The following is a 23806-nucleotide window of genomic DNA, read 5'->3' on the forward strand; positions in this document are numbered from 1 at the left end:
TCTATTAATTTAATAGAGAGTACTTGACTGATCTTTCTGATTTTTTATTTATTTATAATAATAAATAAATTAATAGAATAGAGTATTTTGAATCATTCTTTCTTGAAATGTTATTGATAATTTTAATTTTTAAGTAGCAAAAAAAAGTTATTAAAAAGAAAAAATCAAAATATTTTAACCAGAAAGCGTTTAATACCTTCTTTCCCTCAAAACCAATTCAAGATTTTTCAGATTCTCTCCACAGAGTCTACCTTCTCTAAAACGCTCTTAACCCCCCCCCCCCCCAAGGAGATTGACCTTCCATCATCAATTCATCTTCTGAGGTACTACAATCTCTCTCTCTCTCTCTACCGCATGTGTGTGTGTGTGGTGCGCTTTATCTAATCTTGAAATTCGTCGCCTTCTTAACTGATTAAAGGAAAAAAAAAAAGGAAAAAAGATTACAAATTGAAACTGGGATTTTGGGGGTTTTGGTTTCATATGCTCGGATTTGATGATGTGGGGTGGCGTTGTGGAGCACGTGCAAAACACATGGCCTTTCTCCGCCTTGGTATACAATGACTTGAGGGCTTCCGACTCAATCGTCAGACGATTGCCGATTCCCGAATCCACAAAGCATTTCGTCTACGCTATTCGCGACCCCGATTCCCACTCCGTAATCTACGTTCTCTCCGTACAGAATCTCTCCGAAAGGTCTGCTTCAGACGCCGAGTCTCTAATCAGACAGATTAAACCCGACGCAGTTATTGTTCAAGTGGGACCCTTGAACAATTCCGATATTGGCGGCGTCTCCTCGGGATCGTCGAAAGGCGGGAGTGTTGACAATGGTGGGGTTTTGAATGAAGATAGTGTGCCCACATCTGTGTTTGAGGTGTTGAAGAACTGTTTCGTGCATAAAATCGGTCCGGAGAAGTACGAGGACGTTGCGGGGAGTTTGGTGTTGAGGGAAATCTTCGGCGTGAGTTTCGACGGACATTTTCTTGCGGCCAAGAAAGCCGCCGAGGAAGTGGGATCCTCGTTCTTGATGCTCGAATCTCCCATCGTGAAATGCAGGACGGCGGTCGAGGACGATGGCGGATGCTGCGATTCGAATAGTTCGGGAAATGGGTTCCGGAGCGCGTTTAATTTGCAGCTAACCACCAGCTTTGTTCCTTCGAGAATCGCGTATTCGAGACCTTTCCATGTTGAAGATGGCGTTCAGTCGCAGATGGTGAAGTTGTTGTCTCCGTATTTAGTTCGTTCTAATCCGTTTTCAAAGTCTAAAGGTGAAGAAGAAGATCTTCGGCTACAATACAATTACGATGCACCGCAGTTTGCTCGATCCGTGTACCCTTTACTCGTCGACTTGCACAACATATTCGTCGACATACCATCTATGGGAACTGCTCTAGCTTGTGCACAAAAAATGCTATCTGATGTCAACAAAGGAGAAGTTATCGGCAATCGTCATCTTACAGAAATCTACTCCTTTCAAATCGCAGTCGAGTTGTTAAGAATCGCGTTCAACAATGCCGGTCGGATAACAAAGAACAACCCCGATTCGGTACGACCCGAGTTTTCCGATCTTCCAATCGAGGAACAATCGCAGGCGATTCTTGCGCAAGCTCTTCGAAGCCAAACCAAGAAGTACAAATCAATAGTTGCTGTAGTTGATGCTAGCGGATTAGCTGGATTAAGGAAACACTGGCATACAAACGTTCCGCCCGAAGTCAATGATATGTTTGACCACCTCGGAACGAATTCCGAAGAAGGCGAAGTATCGACACATTCTACCAGAAAGCGTTTGTTACTAACTGATAAGCCTGTGGTGGCTGTCGGGGCAGGTGCAACCGCCATAGTCGGAGCCTCCGCCCTCTCTAAAGTCGTTCCGGCTTCAACTTTTATCAAAGTTGCAACCTTTTACATGCCCGCCTCGCTAAAGCTCATGCTGGCTCAGACGCAAAAGGCGGTTCTTTTCGCATTCGGCAAGACAGTGGGTGTGGGCCCCGCAAAGATGGCGGCGAGTGGCAGCAAGGCGGTGGCGTCGGCGGAGAAGATACGGGCGGTGGCACAGGGTGTGATCTACTCAGCGGAAAAGACGAGCCTTTCTGCCATGAGGTCCTCGTTTTACGAGATTATGAGGAAACGGAGGGTTAGGCCGGTTGGAGCTTTACCGTGGGTTACGTTTGGGTGTAGTATTGCTACGTGCTCTGGTTTGCTTGTGTTTGAAGATGGGATCGAATGTGCTGCGGAATCTCTTCCTTCGGCTCCTTCGATTGCGAGTTTGGGCCGTGGAGTTCGAAGTTTTTATGAGGCGTCCCAGGTGGCGAGGCAAGCTGAGAGATCGAGAATACAGAAATCAATCGAGGCGCTCTTGCACAAATGCAAGAACTTGAAAATTCAGTAAGTAAAGAAACACAGGTCGTATCGTATATAAACTGATCTCTTGTGCATATACTCTAATTGTTGCTGCTATGGAAGTCCATGCTTGATTTGAGGTATTCTTTTTCTGTAAATAGAACATATTCAATGTTATAGGAGGTAAAAAGAGGATTCATCGATTACCTCGTGACTCGTTCGTTTTGTGCTCCGATATACGGCTCAATAAGACGAAGAAAAAAAATGCATTTTTTTTCTCTGAAGTTGTGTTTAAATGCTTGCATATATAGAATTATCGATTTTTTTTCATTAACATCTCTTTGCTTACTAATCTTTCTTGTCGCGGAATCTTCGTTTTATGTAATATTACGAGCGACTAAAAAAAAAACGGAGGCTTAAGGATTGTCATTCGAAATGCGAGAAAGATGAATGGAATGATAGAATGCTTGTGTTACACATATTTCAAACTGTTTGTGTTATTCTGACATTACATCTTCACAAACCAATCATTTATGTAGTGCAGTTGGCCATAAATCCATCCAACCGAACACTTGGATTTTAAGATGTCGTAAAAAACTCGATTGCCAACAATTAGCCATAATAAATCCATCGTCTATTTAATTTTCTTATTTCCTATATCAAGTCATCCAACAACAAACCTTAACATTACTCTGCTTCCACAAAATTAAAAAAATTCTTTCAAAAATCAAATAAGAATAGAAACGCAAGTCCAGAAGTATGATTTTCACTGAACTCATGTTTTGATTTGCAACTACTTTACAAATCGGTCGTCGTCGCTCAGCGAGGAAAGAATCTTACGGCAAAACTCAACAAATATCTGCTTGCGTCTTGACAGGCCCTATAATTGTGGGAACTGTTGCTGCTTTTTAAAAGAGGATGACTGAAAAGAACCGAGCACTTACAAACTCCTGTAATCTATAACTGTGACTTCGTCGTCTGGAGCATCCAGGTCATTATAGCTGCAGAGTTGTTAAATAAAGGGTAAGTATCGTGTCGCAATAAACGAAAAATTAAACGGATTGCAGTTGTGATAAAACTTGCCATGAATGAATATAATCATTTCTTGCAGATAGATGCAAATATATTGTTTACGATATTCCTTAATACAGAAACTCCCTAATCAGATAAGCATACAGAATTATTCCATATCAATAATAATTATCAATAATATAATGTGATGCTAGGCTGAACTCTGAAAATATTTGATTTTATTGAATGATAAGTGTGTATGTGATCTGTGCGTTTATTCATTAAGCACGCAATTTGGGATGAATGGTTAAGCAGGCATCACGACTCATTCGAATGCACTTAATGTCCAACCAGATTAATGAATCAGCAAATGCACCATCAAGCAATAAGAGCAACCAAACACAGCCAAAGAAAGAACCACTGACCTTCGCAGACTCCGAGGATCCTGTCGATGTCTCGGGGGCAGTGCAATAATTGGGGAAGGTCCATTTCTGCCTCCTTCAAAAGGAGAAGGGCCTCCTCCTCTGTCTCGCATCATTTGCATAGCAACTTCAGGAGGTGCAGGAACGAAAGGTCCCATAGGACTACAATCAATCAATAACAAAATATTTAGTCGGTCATTAATGTATAACAAATAACTTCAAATATATAGATTCACCATTACTAATACTGATTAAGAAGTGAAAAAGAATAAACCAATCTTACCCAGCACCAGGAACAGGCATTAGCACTGGAGGAGGTATATCCGAAGCGTAAGTAAGAGGAATGCCTTGCCCACCAAATGAATCATACATTGGATCATCTGCATTGTTCCCAGAAGCACCATCTTGATTAGCAAAATCCCCAGATTGCGAATTCTCAGGCCTGTCAAAGTGTTCATTTCCATTGGCACGGTAATTACGATCACCTCTTTCGTTATTCATTCTATTATTATTATCTGGGCCAGGCCTACGTCTTAGTAGCTTCTCCTTCTGCAGATGGATGAAAGACATCCCAAATGAGAAAACACCCAATGAAAAAATATATTTATACGTATAATATTAGTGATAGTTACAAACAAGTCGTACCAAAGATGGCTGCATGACAGGTTTCCCTCCAGGTGCATTTTCATCTCTGCAAATATATGTTAGTTACAGAACTTGGCAAGCAAAGAGGCATCATAGTCATATTCAAATGGCGGTGTACTTACTTCATGTAGTTCTGCAAATACAACTCTTCGCGCACTTTTGTCGTCAACTCAACCGCGAGTTCCGGGTGTTTCAACTTTAAATGTTTATGCACAAACTCGGCAGCATGAAAGAGCTTTGTACAACCTTTCGCCCCACATCCAAACTTCCACCCGTATTTTTCATCCCTAATTTTGCGCACATGAGGATTCAAAGCTTCATTAGCAGCAGCATCTATCTTCTCCTTTCCCGTCATTATTTCCAGAGGATCTGAACCCTTCAGCCTCTCTTGCCAATGAGAATTTAATTTATTCTCCCAATCATTCGCATTAGCAATCGCGTCAGAATTCTTGGCCTCCACTCTAACATGTCGTAGACCTTTGGCTTCATTTGATTCAACCAATCCGTAATAATCAACTCCATGAATGCGCCAGAGGTAAGTGAGAAGGGTGTCCAGAAGCTCAGTACCCTCAAGACCTTTGACTGTAGTTAAACCTCGTATGATAACGACTGGACCACTTGAACTTCCATGAGACTTATCTCTGCTCATTCTATCATTCTCGGCTCGAAGTAAGACATTATCTTCGATTCCTTTTTCTGTGTCCAGTTTCTGTACAAGAGCAAGTGCTTGTTCAATATCGATCAGAATTCTTTTCGGCTCAGAACAGACTGGATGAGCTTTTGGGGCGGACGAATGATCAGAATCTTTGGCACCACTTCGACCAGGCTTCTTTCTCTTGCCACCCGCATTTTCTTCATCATCAGAATTAGGGTCGCTGGACTGTTCTGCTTTGTTCAATGAGGAAGGATTAAAACCAGGACCTCTGTTTACATATACAAATTGGTCATGTGAATGTAAAAATACGAAAAATAGTTAGAATGCAAGTATGGAGACCCAAATCTTCCGGAATGGCTCTTACAAATCCAAATTCCCATTCTGGAGATCAGCTTGAAAGTCCTTCGCCAATTTTTGAGCAAGTTCATTCCTCCTACAAAGACAATGGGTAAGATTTTTCAATATTGTACAACCAAATGAAATCCAGGAAATTTTCAGCATATACACAGAGCACAAATTTGTTAGACATTTCACATTGATAGCGGAAGTACTACAGAACCCATGCAACTGTCCGTCTAAACATTGTGTACTTACCTTTCTATTACAGCAAGCAAGTTTGTTGGGTGATATTTGTCTTTTAACCTAAACAGATGAAAAAACTCATATAAATAGCAAAAAGAGCAGTAAAGCATAGCAAAATACAAGATAGTGTAAACACTTAAGCATACCACTCTTCATCCTTGTGTGCATTAAAGAAATTTGTTTTCTGGGTTGATATATACTCTGTCTTGTACTCTTGATACCTGATCATGCTCAGCCAGTCAGTAAAGAAACAGATACGTGAAACTATCACAAGGAGTAAACAGAAGGATGACATTAGGTAAAGGGGGACAATAAAGTAAGGATATACTGATAAAATGGAAAAAAAATAACAGATCTGACCTGCGCTCTGCTTCAGCTGGCAGTATATCATCTTCAAGCTCCTGAATGAATTGTTTATAAGACATCATTCCTTCCCTAGAAAAATTGACAGACTACATCAGCAAATCTAGCTTAACATATAACAAAACAAATGCATGCTAAAAGTTAGTCATCAAATATTCAACTTTACATACAAAAATCAGCATGAAGAGAGAATACAAGATGGCAACAAGTCTCCAAGAAAACCCAATGAAATACCACAATGATTAAGGCGAACATAAATAACAGGTCTTGATACAAGGAAAAAAAAACATATTAGCATTTTGCCCAAGGTCTATATCTTTCATGACTAAGTTCAACAGTCTCATCATGATAAGTAACATGTAAAGTTTAAGCAAGCAAAATTGCTTATGACTTGAACTTTACTTAACATGCTGCTTAACATGATGAGACTTATTCATGAGAAAAATATAGAGGGTACCCCTTGGGCATGTTGCTAATCTTTTTGGTTGGTTGTATCAAGAGATGTTATTTATGTTCGTTTTAACCATTGTGGTATTTACGGGGTTTTCTTTGAGACTCGTTGCCATCATGTATTTACAGTGAAGCTGGGAGAATGAAGAAACAGACACCTTCTGAGAAGTGAAGATGTGCTACTAGCTTATAAAAGATGTGCTACTAGCTTATAACAAGTTAAATGATGACGACTCGAAAAATGTGAATATGACCTAATACTCAGAAGCAACATACCTCTGGGCTCCCCTCAAATTGAAAGCGTCAGCGAAACCACTACGGCCAGAATCCCAATCTGCATAAAGAAAACACCAAAATATAAATTATAAATATAGGCAAAAAATGGGCAGTCCAAGAGTGCTATTAGTAAACAATTTGCCGTGCACATAAAGTTGTACTCATGATGTAAAATGCACAAGGTCACAAGTTGCAATATGTGAAATTGACAAGAGGATTTCCAGAACGCAGTATGTGAAATTAAAATGAATCATATAGTAACAAGTAAAGAACATACAACCAAATGTTCAATGACTAAAAAAGAGGCATGGTGAAAGCAAAATCAACGAGATATGATATGGAACCACCTTGATAGCCACCAGATCCACGGCCCATATATCGACCATGAGGCCTTTCATCAGGATAACCAGGTCTACCGCCATTTTCACGCTCATATCCACCAGGATAATCATATCCAAACCTGAAAAAAATAACACGTGTTACTATAGTCAGCTTGGACATAAAAACAGAAGCCATTAGTAGTAAACTGAAGGAATTAACACCACGCAGAAAGAAACAAGTGAAAACCGGATATAGTGCAAAATCCATTCTCTTAAGCTCTAGCTTCTCCAAATTTTGTTCCATATTGGACAAAACGGCTAGGGATAACATTTATTCTTTTTTGACGGATATAGGGATATATATTGTGCACTGTTATATACAGAGGTAAGTAGGGCTCTTTAGCAGATGGATGGTGGTCTTCAGGGTATAGGGACTTTTTCCCTATTTCAAGTGCCACAAGAGATGTCTCGGGGTAAGCATTAATCTGCTGCAATCGCAATTAGTTTCAAAATCCTAAAAATAAGGTTGGGAAAAAAAAAAAAAAAAGGCACTACAGAGATTCATGTGCTTCTCTAGTTTTCTACACTATGCTTTCCTCTTTCTCAGTCTTGAAAATGAGTTTTCATCAATAGTTGGCTGAATGTATTTATTTTTCGGACTTTTTATTTATGAAAGAAAATGACAATAATTTCTTTATACAAGTAAAAATAAACAGATTGGCAAGTAGGAGAGCCCTAAATAAATTAGTCTGCTAAGGGATCTATAGTTTTCCTAAAAAGGTTGTATTCTTATCCATATGAGCCATCTCTATTGCTTCGGTACAAGCCTGAGGTATCAATCATATGTTGGTGGTCAAACAAATGAAGCAATGATGGTAATTGAAAGTTCAACCGAGGCGAGGGATACGGTGAATCAATTGATTATGCGAGTTCGTCTAGTTGACAAAGAAGATGAGATCAGTAGCACATACCACATGATCAGGCACACACAAGTCGCACAATAGAATCGAAACCTAGTCCAGTAACTTCACTACCAACCCATTGTACCCAAATAACAAACCCCATGAATATTGTTACAGCTGAGTAGATAATCAATTAAGTATGAAATTAACAGGATTGACTACTAGGCACACAAATGATGATGATGATAATGGTGGAGGAGGACTAAATAAAAATCTAACCTTCGGTCGCCTCGCCCATGTCCTCCTCTAGGGCTCCCTCTCCTTCCGTCGTAACCATCATCCCTCCTTCGCTTATACGGAGGAATTGGCGGCGATCTTCTCGGAGGCGGAGAATACGGAGCTCCCCCGCGTCGGTCTCTATAGGATGGAGGAGGAGGACTGGGACTCAGCCGACCCCGCTTATTAAAATCCCTCTCGCGCGGTGGCGGCGGCGATCGATTGCGGTCGTAGTAGTCACGCCGCGGGGGGCGGTCAGAGTCCCGATCGTCGCGCCGCTCTCTAGAGTCACGTTCACGGTCTCGGATTCCTCGTCGCGGCGGCAGCGGAGGCGGCGGCGATGTAGCTTCCGGGCCAGCGTCGGAGGGGGCGGTATCTGATGGCTTGTCGTCGCTAGTGGCGTTTAGTTCTTGGGGACGGTCGGGGTTTTCTTCGCTGGCGGTTAAGTCTTCGGCCATCGTCGACGGTCGGATTGGGGGCGGAACCCTAATCCAATGCTCTGTGTGTGTGTGTGTGTGTGTGTGTGTGAGAGAGATGGCTACGGGATCGGCACAGCGATTTCAAGATTTTGGCGGTTTCGAGATTATTATTATTATTTATTATTATTATTATTATTACTATTATTATTATTATTATTATTTTCAGTTTTCACCCCTCTATATGGAACATTATTTCAATTTGATACTTTAGTTTCCAAAATGTTTAGAATTCCAAATGTGAGGGTTAGAAGTCAAAAGAAACAAAAAGTAGGGTAGTTTTCGGTAAGGGTAAAGTGCATTTTCTCCTCTTGAACTTTGCATCTTTTTGCATTTTACCCCTGAACGAGAAAAGTTGTACGAACATACCTCAACTCTATTAGTTAATACACTGACGCCAAAAATGTCATTTTTTTGGCCAAAGTTTGGCTGGCATTCACAATACGTGCGTTCTACGTGAAAAAAAGTTGGGGCAAATTAGTCTTTTTCTCCTACCCCTTTTTCTCTTGCTTCTTGCCTTGTTATTCTTCTTCCATGTCGATTATTCCTCCTTTATTAACCTATGTTGCCCTAATTCCAGTTCACCCCATACTTTTTCTTCCCACATTCTAATTTCGGTTCGTCGAAATTATGGATTTGACATGCCACTTTGCAAAAAAGCTAACCATGAAATTCATGGATAGACCTCAATTCGGAAAGGAGATACCCCATATGGGAGAAATATTGGGTGATGTTTCGATTTTGTTGAATTTTGTAGATTAGCTATGACTTTCTTCTTTTATCTTATGATTTTCGAAAATTATAAGAATACATACAAACCGTTCAACATATCAAACATCTTACCGTAATCTGGAACACTATCACTCTCTTGTTGGATGCATTTTTGTTTTGTTTTCATTGTTTCTCCAAAACAAAATGGGATTTATTACACTTTTCAAAATATTTTCTCAAAACAATTTCAAAAGTTTATCTCTCCTTCAGACATGATGTGACTGCTACAGTAAAATGATTTGACTGCTACAGTAAAAAATGTCTTCACTAAAAAACAAATAAAGATCACTTCATCTTTCAATTTTTTTCTTCAAAAATATTTTTTTCTAACACCTTTAAACACGATTTGACTGCTACAGTGTATTTTGTCTCCTTCCAAAATACAAACAAACATTACTTTCATTCTCAAATTATTCCCCCAAAACATATTTCCTTAAAATGAAATCAAAATAAGATCCAAAACGCTTCCAAACATCTATATTATATATAAAACTAAGATACACAATCAAAGTTTTCTAATTGAGGAGATTGAGTCCATAATATTTTATAAATTTCAAAATAACCCCACTTACCATATTCACGCATATTACTAATGAATATATTTCACATTATTGGTTTTTAATTTTTTATCTCTCCTACATATCAAAATGGTGTCTTTTTATTAGTTATTGATTTTCCTTTTTAATCCATTGCTTCATATTAAAAAACGTAAATATATAAATGGACATTCCACTTAATTTGGGTTAATTAAATTTTATGCACAATATTATATTAATTGCCAAAAAAACCCAATTTTCAAATTTCATCTATCCTACATGGCAAAATAGTGTCTTTTTATTGGTTAATGAGTTTTTTTTATTATAATATTTTCATTAAAAAAATCGTGGGACTGAAATGCAATTATGTTCCACCACATATATCACATCTTATTATTAATTTCAAAATAACACAACTTACCATATTCACCCATATTACTAATGAATTAATTTCACAATAATGATTTTTAAATTTTATCTCTCCTACATGTCAAAATGGTGTCTTTTTATTGGTTATTAATTTTCCTTTTTAATCCATTGCTTCATATTAAAAAACGTAAATATATAGATGGACATTCCACTTAATTTGGGTTAATTAAATTTTATGCACAATATTATATTAATTGCCAAAAAAACCCAATTTTCAAATTTCATTTATCCTACATGGCAAAATAGTGTCTTTTTATTGGTTAATGGGTTTTTTTTATTATAATATTTTCATTAAAAAAAATCGTGGGACTGAAATGCAATTATGTTCCACCACATATATCACATATTATTATAAATTTCAAAATAACCCAACTTACCATAGTCACCCATAGTATTAATGAATTAATTTCACAATAATGATTTTTAAATTTTATCTCTCCTACATGTCAAAATGGTGTCTTTTTATTGGTTATTGATTTTCCTTTTTAATCCATTGCTTCATATTAAAAAACGTAAATATATAAATGGACATTCCACTTAATTTGGGTTAATTAAATTTTATGCACAATATTATATTAATTGCCAAAAAAACCCAATTTTCAAATTTCATCTATCCTACGTGGCAAAATAGTGTCTTTTTATTGGTTAATGATTTTTTTTTTATTATAATATTTTCATTAAAAAAATCGTGGGACTGAAATGCAATTATGTTCCACCACATATATCACATATTATTATAAATTTCAAAATAACCCAACTTACCATAGTCACCCATAGTATTAATGAATTAATTTCACAATAATGATTTTTAAATTTTATTCTCCTACATGTTTATTTTTAAAGTAGTATAGATAAAATAGGTAATTACATCAATTTATATTAATTACTTTTTTTGTTACTTTTTTTATATTCCCTAACTCTACTATAAATTAACATTCAACATGATGTACATTCTTCAACTTTTCCACATACTTTTTTATTTCTGTTTCGGAGATATGGAGAGAATTCTTGAAAAAGAATTGCATTGGTATCACCTACATGCAATGGTATATTCATCATAGTCTCTTTTTTAGTGTAACAATGAATTATTGTTTTATTTTGTATCTGATTTCTTCATTCAACTTTATATGTAGCCTTTAAAGAATGCTTTTGTTGAGGCTTCTCGGTTGACCGGATTGTCTACTATCAATATTCGATACAAGGAGGGAAATCATTTTCAAGTTGCGGTATATTCGCGCCAAAAACATGGGAAAATGTATATGTTGTTGACTAAGGGTTAGACAGAGTTTTGTTACGCACATAACATGGTTTGCGGCAAAAAATATTCTTTTTTTTTTAACCAATGGGATGATGTACTTGAGGTGTGGCACGGCCCAGCCTTTCCAACGATATGATATGTCTTCGCCCTCCTTAAAGTTTTATTATTAATAATATGAGTTGCATCGATTTATAAATAATTTCCATTTTTTTTAGTGTTTTATTTATCATGTTGAAAGAGCATTGTATACTATTAACATAATTGTGCGCATCCACACGAAAACGAATACCAATAAGATAATTAAATAAATATATAGAAACGATAAAACAATTATAATATATTACAAAATAGTCACAATATATATCACGTATTTTTAAATAAAAGAATCCGTTAAATCAATAGAATCAATATACATATTTAAACAATAGATTCCGTTATTTTTATAAGCAATTTTAAATGTTCAAAAAGTATAACCATATATATAATAGTGTATAATTAACATGTTTGAAATTTATATTTTTTTTTCCCTAATCCGTTATATATATATATATATATATATATATATATATATATTATATATATATATATATATATATATATATATATATATATATATATATATATATATATATATATATATATATATATATATATATAAAATGGTTATGGTTTTTGAACATTTAAAATTGCGTATAAAAATACATACATATATATTTTTGTAATATATATATATACTCTCCTATATAGATATAGATATATAAAATCAATAAAATATATATACTTATTTTAACAATAGAATCCGTGTATAATATATTTAATTTTTATGGATATATTCAAACAATATAGATTTTATTTCCTTTATACTAATTAATATCGATTTAATCTTTCATATTTATGTAGGTTATCTATAATTAATATAAATTACGCATATAAATATGTTCTTAATCGAAAATTATGCAGCTTATTTTTAGGAAATTGCTTATGGATAGTTCATTACATGTAATATGAATAGTTATTAACTATAATATACTCTAATTATAGAACTATTAATTAATTATATTCCATTTACTATTATGATTTACGAAATAATAGAATCCGTATACACAATATATATATATATATCCGTAACAATAGAAACATGCTTTTTTTATGAAGATGTAATCTTTTATATTTATGTAGGTGATCTAAATTTAATATAGATTAGGCATATAAATATATGCGTAATCGTAATTTATGCATTGTATTTATAGGAAATTGCTTAATTTTAGTTAATTACATGGAATATGAATATTTATTAACTATAATTTATTCTAATTTCGGTACTATTAAATATAATTGTATTTTATTTACTATAATTACGGAACTAAAATTTAGGAATTATAATTTTACTTCCATGATTGTATTTCATTTACTATGATTTAGGAATTATTAAATATCATCATATTATATATACACGGCTCATTTCATTGTTATTCTAAACTGCAGGATAATATTGTTCTCTCGATACTTCATCAGCCGACCATCGTTCTCTTTTTGTGAATAGTGAGTATAATATTATTTTAGAATAATCTTTTACCTTTTTTTTTTAATTTTTTTCTTTCACGATACCCGAGCATATGAATTAATGTAACTTTATCAGATAGATTATATATTATACTTTATGCATATTTTGGAATATATATAATTCAAGAGTTGTTATCGTATATTCATCTTTTATTGTTTGATTTTATTTATTTATTTTTTTTGAGACATGTTTGATTTAATTCACTAACAAATTTTTGATTACGTGTATTAAGCACATATAGATGTCAAGGCAAGTAGATCTCATTAGAAACTTGGGAGCTGAAAAAAAGTCATGGAATCTCAAAATCCGTGTTTTGCACATTTGGAAACAACCAAATTATTTTAAGAAAGATCTTCAAGACATGGAGATGATACTCATTGATGAACAGGTGATTATTTTATTTTAATACGTCAAATATGATTGTTAGGATAATATATTTTTCACATTTGTTTTTTAATTACGCAGGGTGATACGGTGCAAGCTTCCATTAAGTATACACTGTTATACAGATTTGAGTCTAAGATCAAAATGAACAGATGTTATGTAATGTCAAACCTATCTGCTTTTTTTAGTGTCAAGACCTACAAGCATGCCTTGAATGACTATAGAGTCACTTTTGAATATACATCTACTGTGAGAGAAGTTGATGTTCCGTCCATTCCAGTGTATTCATTTAAGTTCACACCTTACGCAGATATACAACAAGCGCCAAACAACAATGAGTATACGATAGGTATTAAATTATTAAATTTTTCCATTGATGTTTTTCTTAATATTTAACATTTATTTACATATAAAAATTTTATTATATTTATAATATTTATACAATTTTATTATATTTATTTACATATAAAAAATTTCGAGTTGAGTAGATCTTATTCATATAAGATCTATGTATTTATATACATACATCTTATAAATGATTTAACAATTTATATGAAACATTTTTTTTATATGAAAGTTAGTCAATTTTCTATGTATATGATTACAATATATTCTTCTTTTTTCTCATTCTAAGACACAATATACATTTTTTTGAATGCTACAAATATTGATTATTTTTAATTATATTTAATAGAAACATGCATACACACATCTAACTCTGCAGCTTAAGTTTTGCAGGTTTATGTGCATAGTATTTACATATGGATAATAAACGAAAGACGCCTTCTTCACCTGAAAAATCTATATTATACGATGTACCTATTGGTAAGCTACATATTCGTGTTGTAAATGTAAATATTTTTCAGGTGTATTATTGATTTATTTTTTTTATCTATAGTTTCAGATCTATCAATAGAAACAATTATTAATAGGGATGCAAGACCATGGCCACAGGATTACCTTCACAACGCTAGGTCTCCTGCAAATACTTACCAACGTAAGTTATCAATAATCGTTATTTACTTCATAATTCCATAAATGAAATAATTTTTTAAAATTATGGATATATAGATCATAACAAATTGTATGTGTTTTTATTACATGGTCATATATTTTCTTTAAATTAACTGTTATTTGTTCAAATTCATTGGACTCAGATAAACAAACTCAAATTTAGTCAATATTTTCAACTAGAGAAGTCATTATGGACAATAATGTTTTGTCTCCAAAATTTGTTGGAAGTAAGTATTATCATTTTGTCATACCATCTATATATATATATATATATATATATATATATATATATATATATATATATATGTATATTAAAGTACAACAAATTAATATGAAAACATTACAACAATAAAAAAATCGCAGGTTTTCCAAAGTCCTGTCAATTGACTGTCGACGGATCTCAGATGAAAGAGAACCAATTCGCCAGAAACATGTCTGACAATAGTACGTCATATATACATACCTATTTTTGTAGTTATTGATTGGGTATGGTTAATATTTATTATTAAATTCGTTATCCTTTACTATTCATCAATATAAACGTGTAGGTTATATTGATAAAGGAAAATGCAAAGAAATAATGATTAAACAAGTTGGAAGCAAACGAGGTAAATGAAGCATTACTGGACAAAAAAAATTGCTTGGTGACGCCTTCAAGGGAATTAATCTTGATCGAATGCGTGATAACGGCGTTCTAACCGACATATCCAATGGTTAGCTATTCAACTATATAAGGGTTAATTGCGTCTTTATTAATATATATTATATGGTACGCATGTATGAAATTTTATTGAATAGTCTGAATGAATATTTACATCTTCTTCATATTATAAGAATTAAAATATTTTTGAACTACAAGTATAAATATCTAATTATACTTAAGTTTATACAATGCATTTAATACATATATTCATATATGTGTATATATACAATATATATATATATATATATATATATATATATATATATATATATATATATATATATATTTTCCACATATAATTAATATCTACGGTTTTAATATGTATACCACAGTATATGGAAGTCCGCACTCATCTTTGGAACATGTTGCAAAAGAAAAGGATAAAGGTATTATTCCTAAACAAACAAAATTGCTAGGTGATCCTTCAAATCGAGTGAACATGGATCAAACCCAATCGAGTTATACTACAACTAATCGTTCAATTGGTTAGTATTTAATTTAACTTTAAATACGAATATCACAAACTGCTCGATCTTATAGTATTTTTTTACCGTCATTATTTCGTATAGGTCATAACTAACTAAATTTTGTTCTTCCAATATCCTTCCACAGATGCTGTCAATAGTGTACGAAAAAAATCATTTCCAACATATACAGAAAAATTGACTAAGAAAAAGAAAGGTATTATATCAAGTATTTTTTTAGCAATAAAAAACAAGTGGCATTAATTAAATGGGGAGTAATTGTGGTAGGGGTGGGCATTCGGGTCGGGTCGGGTTATTCGGGTCGGGTTATTTGGGTTTTTTGCAAAAAAAAAATTACCCGAACCCGACCCGAAATAACCGGGTACCCGGTTGCCGGGTACCCGGTTATCTCGGGTCGGGTTCGGGTTTTGCTATTTTCCTCTTTTTTTTTTTTTTTTTTTTTTTTTTTTTTTTTTAGAAAAATAAACAGTAACTAATTTTATTTAAGATATACATATATATACAGACATATATATATATATATATATATATATATATATATATATATGTCTATGTACTGATATACATATTGTACTGAATACTGATATACATATATATACATACAAACATAGACATATATATATATATATATATATATATATATATATATATATATATATATATATATATATATATATATATATATATATATATATATATATATATATAAAAAAAAATTCAACCGGGTACCCGATCGGGTACCCGGGTAGGATTTCTAATACCCGGACCCGACCCGGTTTGGGAGCATCGGGTACCCGAACCCGGGAAAAACCCGGTTACGTAAAAAATTACCCGATCCGGTCGGGTAATACCCGACCGGGTCGGGTTATACCCGAATAACCCGCCCCGAATGCCCACCCCTAAATTGTGGTGTCGATGCTATGTTAGACGTTAATACCGTTATCTTTGTACAATTATTGCTAAATAATTATAAATAAATGAATTTTATAATAAAGAAGTTATGTTGTTATTACAACAGATGACGTTGGGTACTGTTGCAATGGTGTATCTACATCGTGTGAAGATCATTTACAAGTTACAAAATCTTATTATGAATCAAATAAAAGGTGCGATCTTATTTTCTAGGACTAATTTTATGTCTTATTAAATGATTAAGTGTGCAATACATGTAGACAATAATCCAGTTTTTTCTTTCATTTCTATAGAAGCTGAATGTTCACATTATGTTAGTTGTACCGTGCGAATGGAAAGAAGATGACTATGAGTCATAAAACAATTGACTCTGTAACACGTATGTTGGATATGACATCAGTACCCGCTATGTTGGTAGATGAGGATTTACAGACGTTAAGAGACAATTCTTCCGACAGCGGAGGTAATTATCTTTGTCATCATCTCATAACGTATCTCATTGCTATGCGTTATTTGTGAGTATATTTTTCTACTGTAATGATAATTTTTTGTTCATAAATGTAGATTCTAAATATGTTTCCAACGATGAGAATAGTGACGATGCACTTGACGATACTGGTAAATATCATTTTAATCTAACAACTTTTAATCTTAACATTACCAATTATATAAATTCATTAAATTATTTTAAATGAATAATATTATTTAATTAATTTTGGATAGATTATGAAGATCTTGGAGACCAGACGTATGAATGTCCTTTTTGTGGTTCAATGATGTGGTACGGTGAAAGAATTGACAAGCATAGACAAACATCCAGGCCCAAATTTGGCTTATGTTGTATGTCCGGGAAAGTCCAGCTCCCAAAAATAAGAGATGCACCTCCTACACTTAACAATTTAGTGTTGGGCACTGATCGGATGAGCAAACATTTCCAAGAGAACGTACGATCGTATAATATGATGTTTTCTTTCACGTCGCTTGGTGGAAAAGTGCAGACATCTATTAATAACGGATCTGGTCCATACACATTTCTGTTACACGGACAGAATTACCATCTACTGGGCAGTTTATTGCCGGAAGAAGGCACTAGGCCTAAGTTTGCCCAACTTTACATTTTCGACACAGAAAATGAGATTCAGAATCGAATTGATGCCGTCAGGTAAATTTTTCGGAATTATATTCCTGTTCTAAGGAATATAGAGCTTACAAATTATAATTACACTATTTTTTATTTGACAGGTCCGGAAATCAATCTAACAATCTTGACCCAGCCATCGTTGCATCGTTGAAAGATATGATTGACGGTAACAATGTACTTGCACAGCATTACCGTGCTGTTCGAGATCGTTTTTCCAATGATGGCCATCAAGGAGTAAAACTCAGATTGGTAAAGAGTCGCAGTACTGATGGCAGGACGTACAATGTTCCTAACGCAAGTGAAATAACAGGCTTGATCGTTGGTGACTTTGACACACAAGAGGGTGTTAGGGATATTGTAGTTGATACGCGCTCAAATAAGCTTCAATGAATCAGTGAGCTCCATCCTCTTTACTTGCCTCTACAGTATCCTCTTTTATTTCCTTACGGTGAAGATGGTTATCGAGACGATATCAGTTTGAGAGAATCTTCATTTGCTGATAATAGAAAACGAAGGAAGGTAAACATGCGAGAATTCTTTGCATACCTAATTCAGAAACGGCATGGAGAACATTCGTTACTTTTGCATTCCAAGAAGTTATTTCAGCAGTTCTGTGTTGATGGATTTTCGATGGTTGAGTCACAGAGGTTGAATTTCATAAGGTTCAATCAGGATCAACTTAGGGTTGACATGTACAAGGGTATCGAAGAAAAGATTTTTAAAGGAGACACTGAGGGTAAATCGGTTGGACAACGCATTATAATTCCAGGGTCGTTCACCGTAGGTCCAAGGTATATGTTTAACAACTTCGTTGATGCTCTTCAAATATGTAACTGGATTGGATTTCCAACCCTCTTCATCACCATCACATGCAATCCCCAATGGCCAGAAATACAAAGGGTGTTAAAAGATACAAATCTCAGGCCGGAGAATCGGCCAGACATTCTGTGTCGTGTGTTCAAAATGAAGCTCGATAGTATGATGAAATTGATCAAGAAGGGCCGTATATTCGGACGTATTAGAGCATGTGAGTATTTAATTAGATATCCATTTATAATTAAACATTTAATACGTTTATATAAATTAGATAATTTAGTCATGTGCGAGTTTAACTACTTTTTGCTTCATTAACTAAATTAATTCATATTTTTTAATACCGTATGTTTACATTTTTTATGCAGATGTATGCACAATAGAATTTCAGAAACGAGGTCTACCGCATGCACATATTTTATTGTGATTGCATAATGACGACAAGCCCAAGAATCCAGAAGAAATTGACAGGATCATATGTGCTGAAATTTCTGATGAAGAAAACGACAGAAAGATGTACCAGTTGGTGGAGAAGTATATGATACATGGACCGTGCGGTCAGGCGAATTTGAAATCTCCATATATGAAAGATAGAGTTTGCACGAAGCGATTTCCAAAGCCGTTTGTGCAGCGCACTGAATCAGATGCAGATGGGTTTACAGTGTATAGGAGAAGGGAAGATGGCAGAACAGTTACGAAGAAGAAGACTACTCTTGATAATGGGTTTGTGGTCCCCTACAATCGTATATTGTTGAGTAAATACCGAGCTCACATTAATATCGAGCTATGCAACCAAAACAAGTCAATTAAATACATGTTCAAATATGTAAACAAGGGGCATGACCGAGTCACAGCGGCATTTTATGAGACACGCAATACAGATGGCGGTGCTGAGATTCGTGATGAGATAAAGATGTACTACGACTGCAGATATCTTTCGGCGTGTGAGGCAATGTGGAGGTTGTTTAACTTTGATATTCATTACAGAGACCCGTCCGTAATTAGGCTAAGCTTTCATCTCCCCGATCATCAGCCAATTGTCTTCAATGAAAACCAGTCATTACAAAGTGTGTTGGATAGGCCATCTGCCAAGCAAACTATGTTCCTGGCGTGGTTTGAGGCCAACAAGAACTATCCACATGCAAGGAACTTGAGGTACGGAGATTTTCCACAACAATTTGTGTATAAAGAGGATTCTCGAACTTGGGTGCCAAGGAAAAAAGGATTTTTTATCGGTAGGATTGCGAATGTTCCCTCTGGAAAGGGGGAAGACTATTACCTTAGGTTGCTACTTAACATTCAAAGGGGATGCACGTGCTACGAGGACATCAGAAAAGTTTTTGACATCGTCTACCCTACGTTCAGGGATGCATGTTATGTGTTGGGTTTGCTAGATGACGACAAAGAATACATAGATGCAATAAAAGAAGTGAATACTTGGGCATCGAGGGATTATATAAGAAGGTTATTTGCGGTTATGTTGCTTTCCAATAGCTTAAGTCGGCCCGAACATGTGTGGCAAAGTTGTTGGTTGGATTTGGCTGATGGTATTGCTTACAAACAACAACGTCTTCATAAAAATCCAGGTATGGCAATTTGTATGGCATTGTATTCAATTAGATTTTACGTATTAATCATTCTTTTAATATTGTCTATGTACGATTTCAACTAGATGCACATAATTTATCCATTTTTTTATTGTTGAAGATTTACATATATCGGATGAAAGCTTGAAGAACTATACTCTCACCGAAATAGAAAAAATATTGCAAAGCAATGGTAAAAGCCTGCAAAATTACGCGCCTATGCCAGTTCCAATCGAATACTCATATGAGGACACAAAAAACATATTGGTGTTAGATGAACTGGATTACGACCGGTTTGAAATTGGTAGAGAACTTCAACAGTGTCTTGCTTCCATTACAGATGAGCAAACAAAGGTTTATGATGTAGTCATGGATGCATTAACCAATGAAAGTGGTGGAATGTACTTTCTATATGGCCATGGTGGAACGGGAAAGACGTTTCTATGGAAAACTCTTTCGGCAGCAGTTCGTTCGAATGGAGAGATTGTAATTAACGTTGCATCGAGTGGTATAGCATCGTTATTGCTCCCCGGTGGAAGAACAGCTCATTCTCGATTCAGACTACCCATAAATGTACATGAGAGTTCCACCTGCAGCATATCGCAACAAAGTCCACAGGCAGAGTTGCTCACAAGGGCAAAGCTTATTATATGGGACGAGGCTCCTATGATGCATAGATACTGTTTTGAAGCCCTTGACAAGACAATGAAGTCAATATTACAGGCTGACAAACCCTTTGGTGGTAAGGTGGTTGTTATTGGAGGTGATTTTAGGCAGATTTTACCAGTTGTGCTCAAAGCATCAAGGCAGGACATAATACATGCTACGATAAACTCCTCCCGCTGTGAAATTTCTGTCAGGTCATGAAGTTGACTAAGAACATGAGATTGCAGTCATGTTCTTCTCCATCTAATGTGGATGAGATAAAAGAATTTGGAGACTGGATACTGAATGTTGGTAATGGGGATGGTGGGGAAGACAATGATGGTGAAGCTTCGATAGAGATTCCAGATGACATGTTGATTGGTGATTCAGAAGATCCATTCAGAGACCTACTCAAATTCGTTTACCCGGATTTGTTGAGTAACATGTACGATCGAAATTATTTTCAAGGGAGGGCAATTCTTGCACCAACTAATGAATGCGTCGAGTCTGTGAACGATCACTTAATGTCTCTCCTTCCAGGAGAGGAGAAGGTGTACCTGAGCTCAGATAGTATGTGTAGGGACGAGCACACAACGGAGGATAATGCAGAAAGTTATTCGACTGAATTCCTCAACACAATAAGATGCTCTGGAGTTCCTTCTCATGCGTTGAAGATCAAGGTTGGTGCACCCGTTATGCTAATAAGAAACATCGATCAAGCTAGAGGATTGTGCAACGGTACCAGACTTCAAATTATTAGAACTGGCATTCACGTTCTGAGTTGCAAAATTCTTTCCGGAAAAGATATCGGTGACATGGTGTTCATTCCTCGGATGACTTTAATACCATCTAACTCCGGACTGCCAATTAAATTTCAGAGAAGACAATTTCCGTTGATTGTTTCTTTTGCAATGACGATAAATAAAAGCCAAGGCCAAACTCTTTCGCATGTTGGTTTGTATCTTCCTAGGCCTGTCTTCAGCCATGGTCAACTATATGTTGTAGTGTCCAGAGTTAAGAGCAGAGGTGGCATTAAGATATTCATCAAGTCGGATTCGGGTGAACTCACCAATGTTACTAGAAATGTCGTGTACAAGGAAGTATTTCATCGAATTTGAAGGTAGAAAATATTTTCATATTTATCATTTATTCATGTAACATGTTTTTTATTTTATTTTTAAAGAACTTATTCTTTTGCAGGTGTTTCTTATCTATATATTTTCCCCGGTGCGATGTTATTTTCAGTCATTTCCCTATGGTGCTCGGTGCAATTCTTATTATCTTTAAGATTTATTTTTGACGATATACTAATATTTAATAGTATTCTTATATTATAACTATGAAGAACATGACACTTATAACATATTTTTATTATCGTTGGTCGATTACGTTATGTACTTAGATTTAGTGACCGTAATAATTGTTATCTGCTTAAATTTATTTTTGAGACATGTATTTTCAGTCAAAAATATGTCGCCCCGTGCATCGCACGGGTGAATACTAGTTGCCTAAGTATTTTAGTCTTCATTTCTTTTATTTTTCAGATGCAAACATGAGTTATAGAAAGATGTTTTTGTTAAGGGTTAAATACATTTTGCACCTTTTAAATATAGCTTATATAATAGTTGTCCCCTTAAAGTATTTTTGTGTAATACTTACCCCTTCAAGTATCATTTGTAACACTTACCCCTCAAACACCATTAGTTTATATTTAAAACTAGTAATTCACCCGTGCGATGCACGGGGTCAATTTTTTTTTTTAAATTATTTTGAATAAAATAAAACGAACAAAAACTTTGAACAGTTGAATACCCAATTTTTTTTTTTATTGAATCAAAATATACATTTGTTTGTGATTTACCTTCATATTCGATGAAAATCTTTTGTGCACACAACATAGCTCGTAAAGTTAGTTATATCGCCCGATTCTGAGTTGATAAATATATTTATCTCAAATCTACTTTTAACTCTGGACATTGCGGCGTACAATTGCCTATGCCACCCTAATATTGACACTAATATAACACTAACAACAACTACTAATACTAATACTAAAACCAACATTGATAATAATAATACCAATACTAATATTAATACTAAAACTAACACTAGTAATACTAATATTAATATTAATCATAATATTAATACGATGATTAATACTAATAGTCTAATACTAATATTAATATCAACACTACTATTAACCAACCCTCATTAGGAGAGTTGGTACCTAGTATTTACCAATAGGGTAAAGGTTTAGGGTTCGTGTCTCCCCCTCCCCTACTTCCCCTTGTAATGGACTTGAATTTACTCAAAAAAAATAAAAAAAAATCAACACTACTATTAATAATAATACGCCAATTCTAATACAAATATTTAATGTTTAAACTAATACGCGAATACTAATACGAACACTAATACTCATACTAATACTAATATTAAGACTAATGCTAATGTTAATGCTAATACGCCAAGACAAATATGAATTTGAATGCTAATAATAATACTAATAATGATAATAATAATGATAATAATATTGATACTGCTACGATATTAATATTGATACTAATATTAATACACATACTGATACACATACATATATTGATACCGATACCGATACTGATATTGATACTAATACTTATACTAATACTAATACTAATAATGATAATAATAATGATAATAATATTGATATTGATATTGATACTACTACTGATATTAATATTGATACTAATATTAATATACATGCTGATACACATACACATACACATACACATACACATACACATACACATACACATACACATACACATACACATACACATACACATACACATACACATACACATACACATA

At 34.5% G+C, this 23806-nt stretch overlaps 4 protein-coding genes across 4 annotated transcripts; 3 read left to right on the forward strand and 1 right to left on the reverse strand.

The window, feature by feature from the left end:
- Positions 1-157: 157 nt before the first annotated feature.
- LOC105959007 (uncharacterized) lies at positions 158-2671 on the forward strand. The gene has a single exon (XM_012983025.2). The coding sequence runs from the start codon at positions 494-496 to the stop codon at positions 2384-2386; it is 1893 nt and encodes a 630-aa protein (XP_012838479.1). The 5' UTR covers positions 158-493; the 3' UTR covers positions 2387-2671.
- A 243-nt stretch (positions 2672-2914) lies between these two features.
- On the reverse strand, positions 2915-8848 carry LOC105959006 (serrate RNA effector molecule). Its single transcript, XM_012983024.2, has 12 exons — positions 8243-8848; positions 7089-7201; positions 6742-6799; positions 6013-6087; positions 5799-5873; positions 5665-5712; positions 5435-5503; positions 4538-5338; positions 4416-4461; positions 4054-4319; positions 3774-3932; positions 2915-3338 (listed from the first exon to the last, which is right to left on the reverse strand). The coding sequence occupies exons 1-12, from the start codon at positions 8695-8697 to the stop codon at positions 3278-3280; spliced, it is 2226 nt and encodes a 741-aa protein (XP_012838478.2). The 5' UTR covers positions 8698-8848; the 3' UTR covers positions 2915-3277.
- Positions 8849-13634: 4786 nt separating this feature from the next.
- On the forward strand, positions 13635-21178 carry LOC105948942 (uncharacterized). The gene is made up of 13 exons (XM_088812808.1): positions 13635-13661; positions 13739-14006; positions 15035-15115; positions 15220-15279; positions 16878-16933; positions 17090-17234; positions 17336-17389; positions 17495-17933; positions 18014-18230; positions 18339-18939; positions 19094-19123; positions 19226-20311; positions 20433-21178. The coding sequence occupies exons 1-13, from the start codon at positions 13635-13637 to the stop codon at positions 21176-21178; spliced, it is 3810 nt and encodes a 1269-aa protein (XP_088668934.1).
- A 242-nt stretch (positions 21179-21420) lies between these two features.
- LOC105970573 (uncharacterized) lies at positions 21421-22318 on the forward strand. Its single transcript, XM_088814151.1, has one exon. It carries the CDS (start codon positions 21481-21483, stop codon positions 22072-22074), a length of 594 nt encoding a protein of 197 aa, XP_088670277.1. The 5' UTR covers positions 21421-21480; the 3' UTR covers positions 22075-22318.
- Positions 22319-23806: the final 1488 nt, after the last annotated feature.

This window comes from Erythranthe guttata, chromosome 14 (assembly GCF_056151865.1).
Source record: "Erythranthe guttata isolate IM_541 chromosome 14, IM_541, whole genome shotgun sequence".
NCBI lineage: Eukaryota > Viridiplantae > Streptophyta > Magnoliopsida > Lamiales > Phrymaceae > Erythranthe > Erythranthe guttata.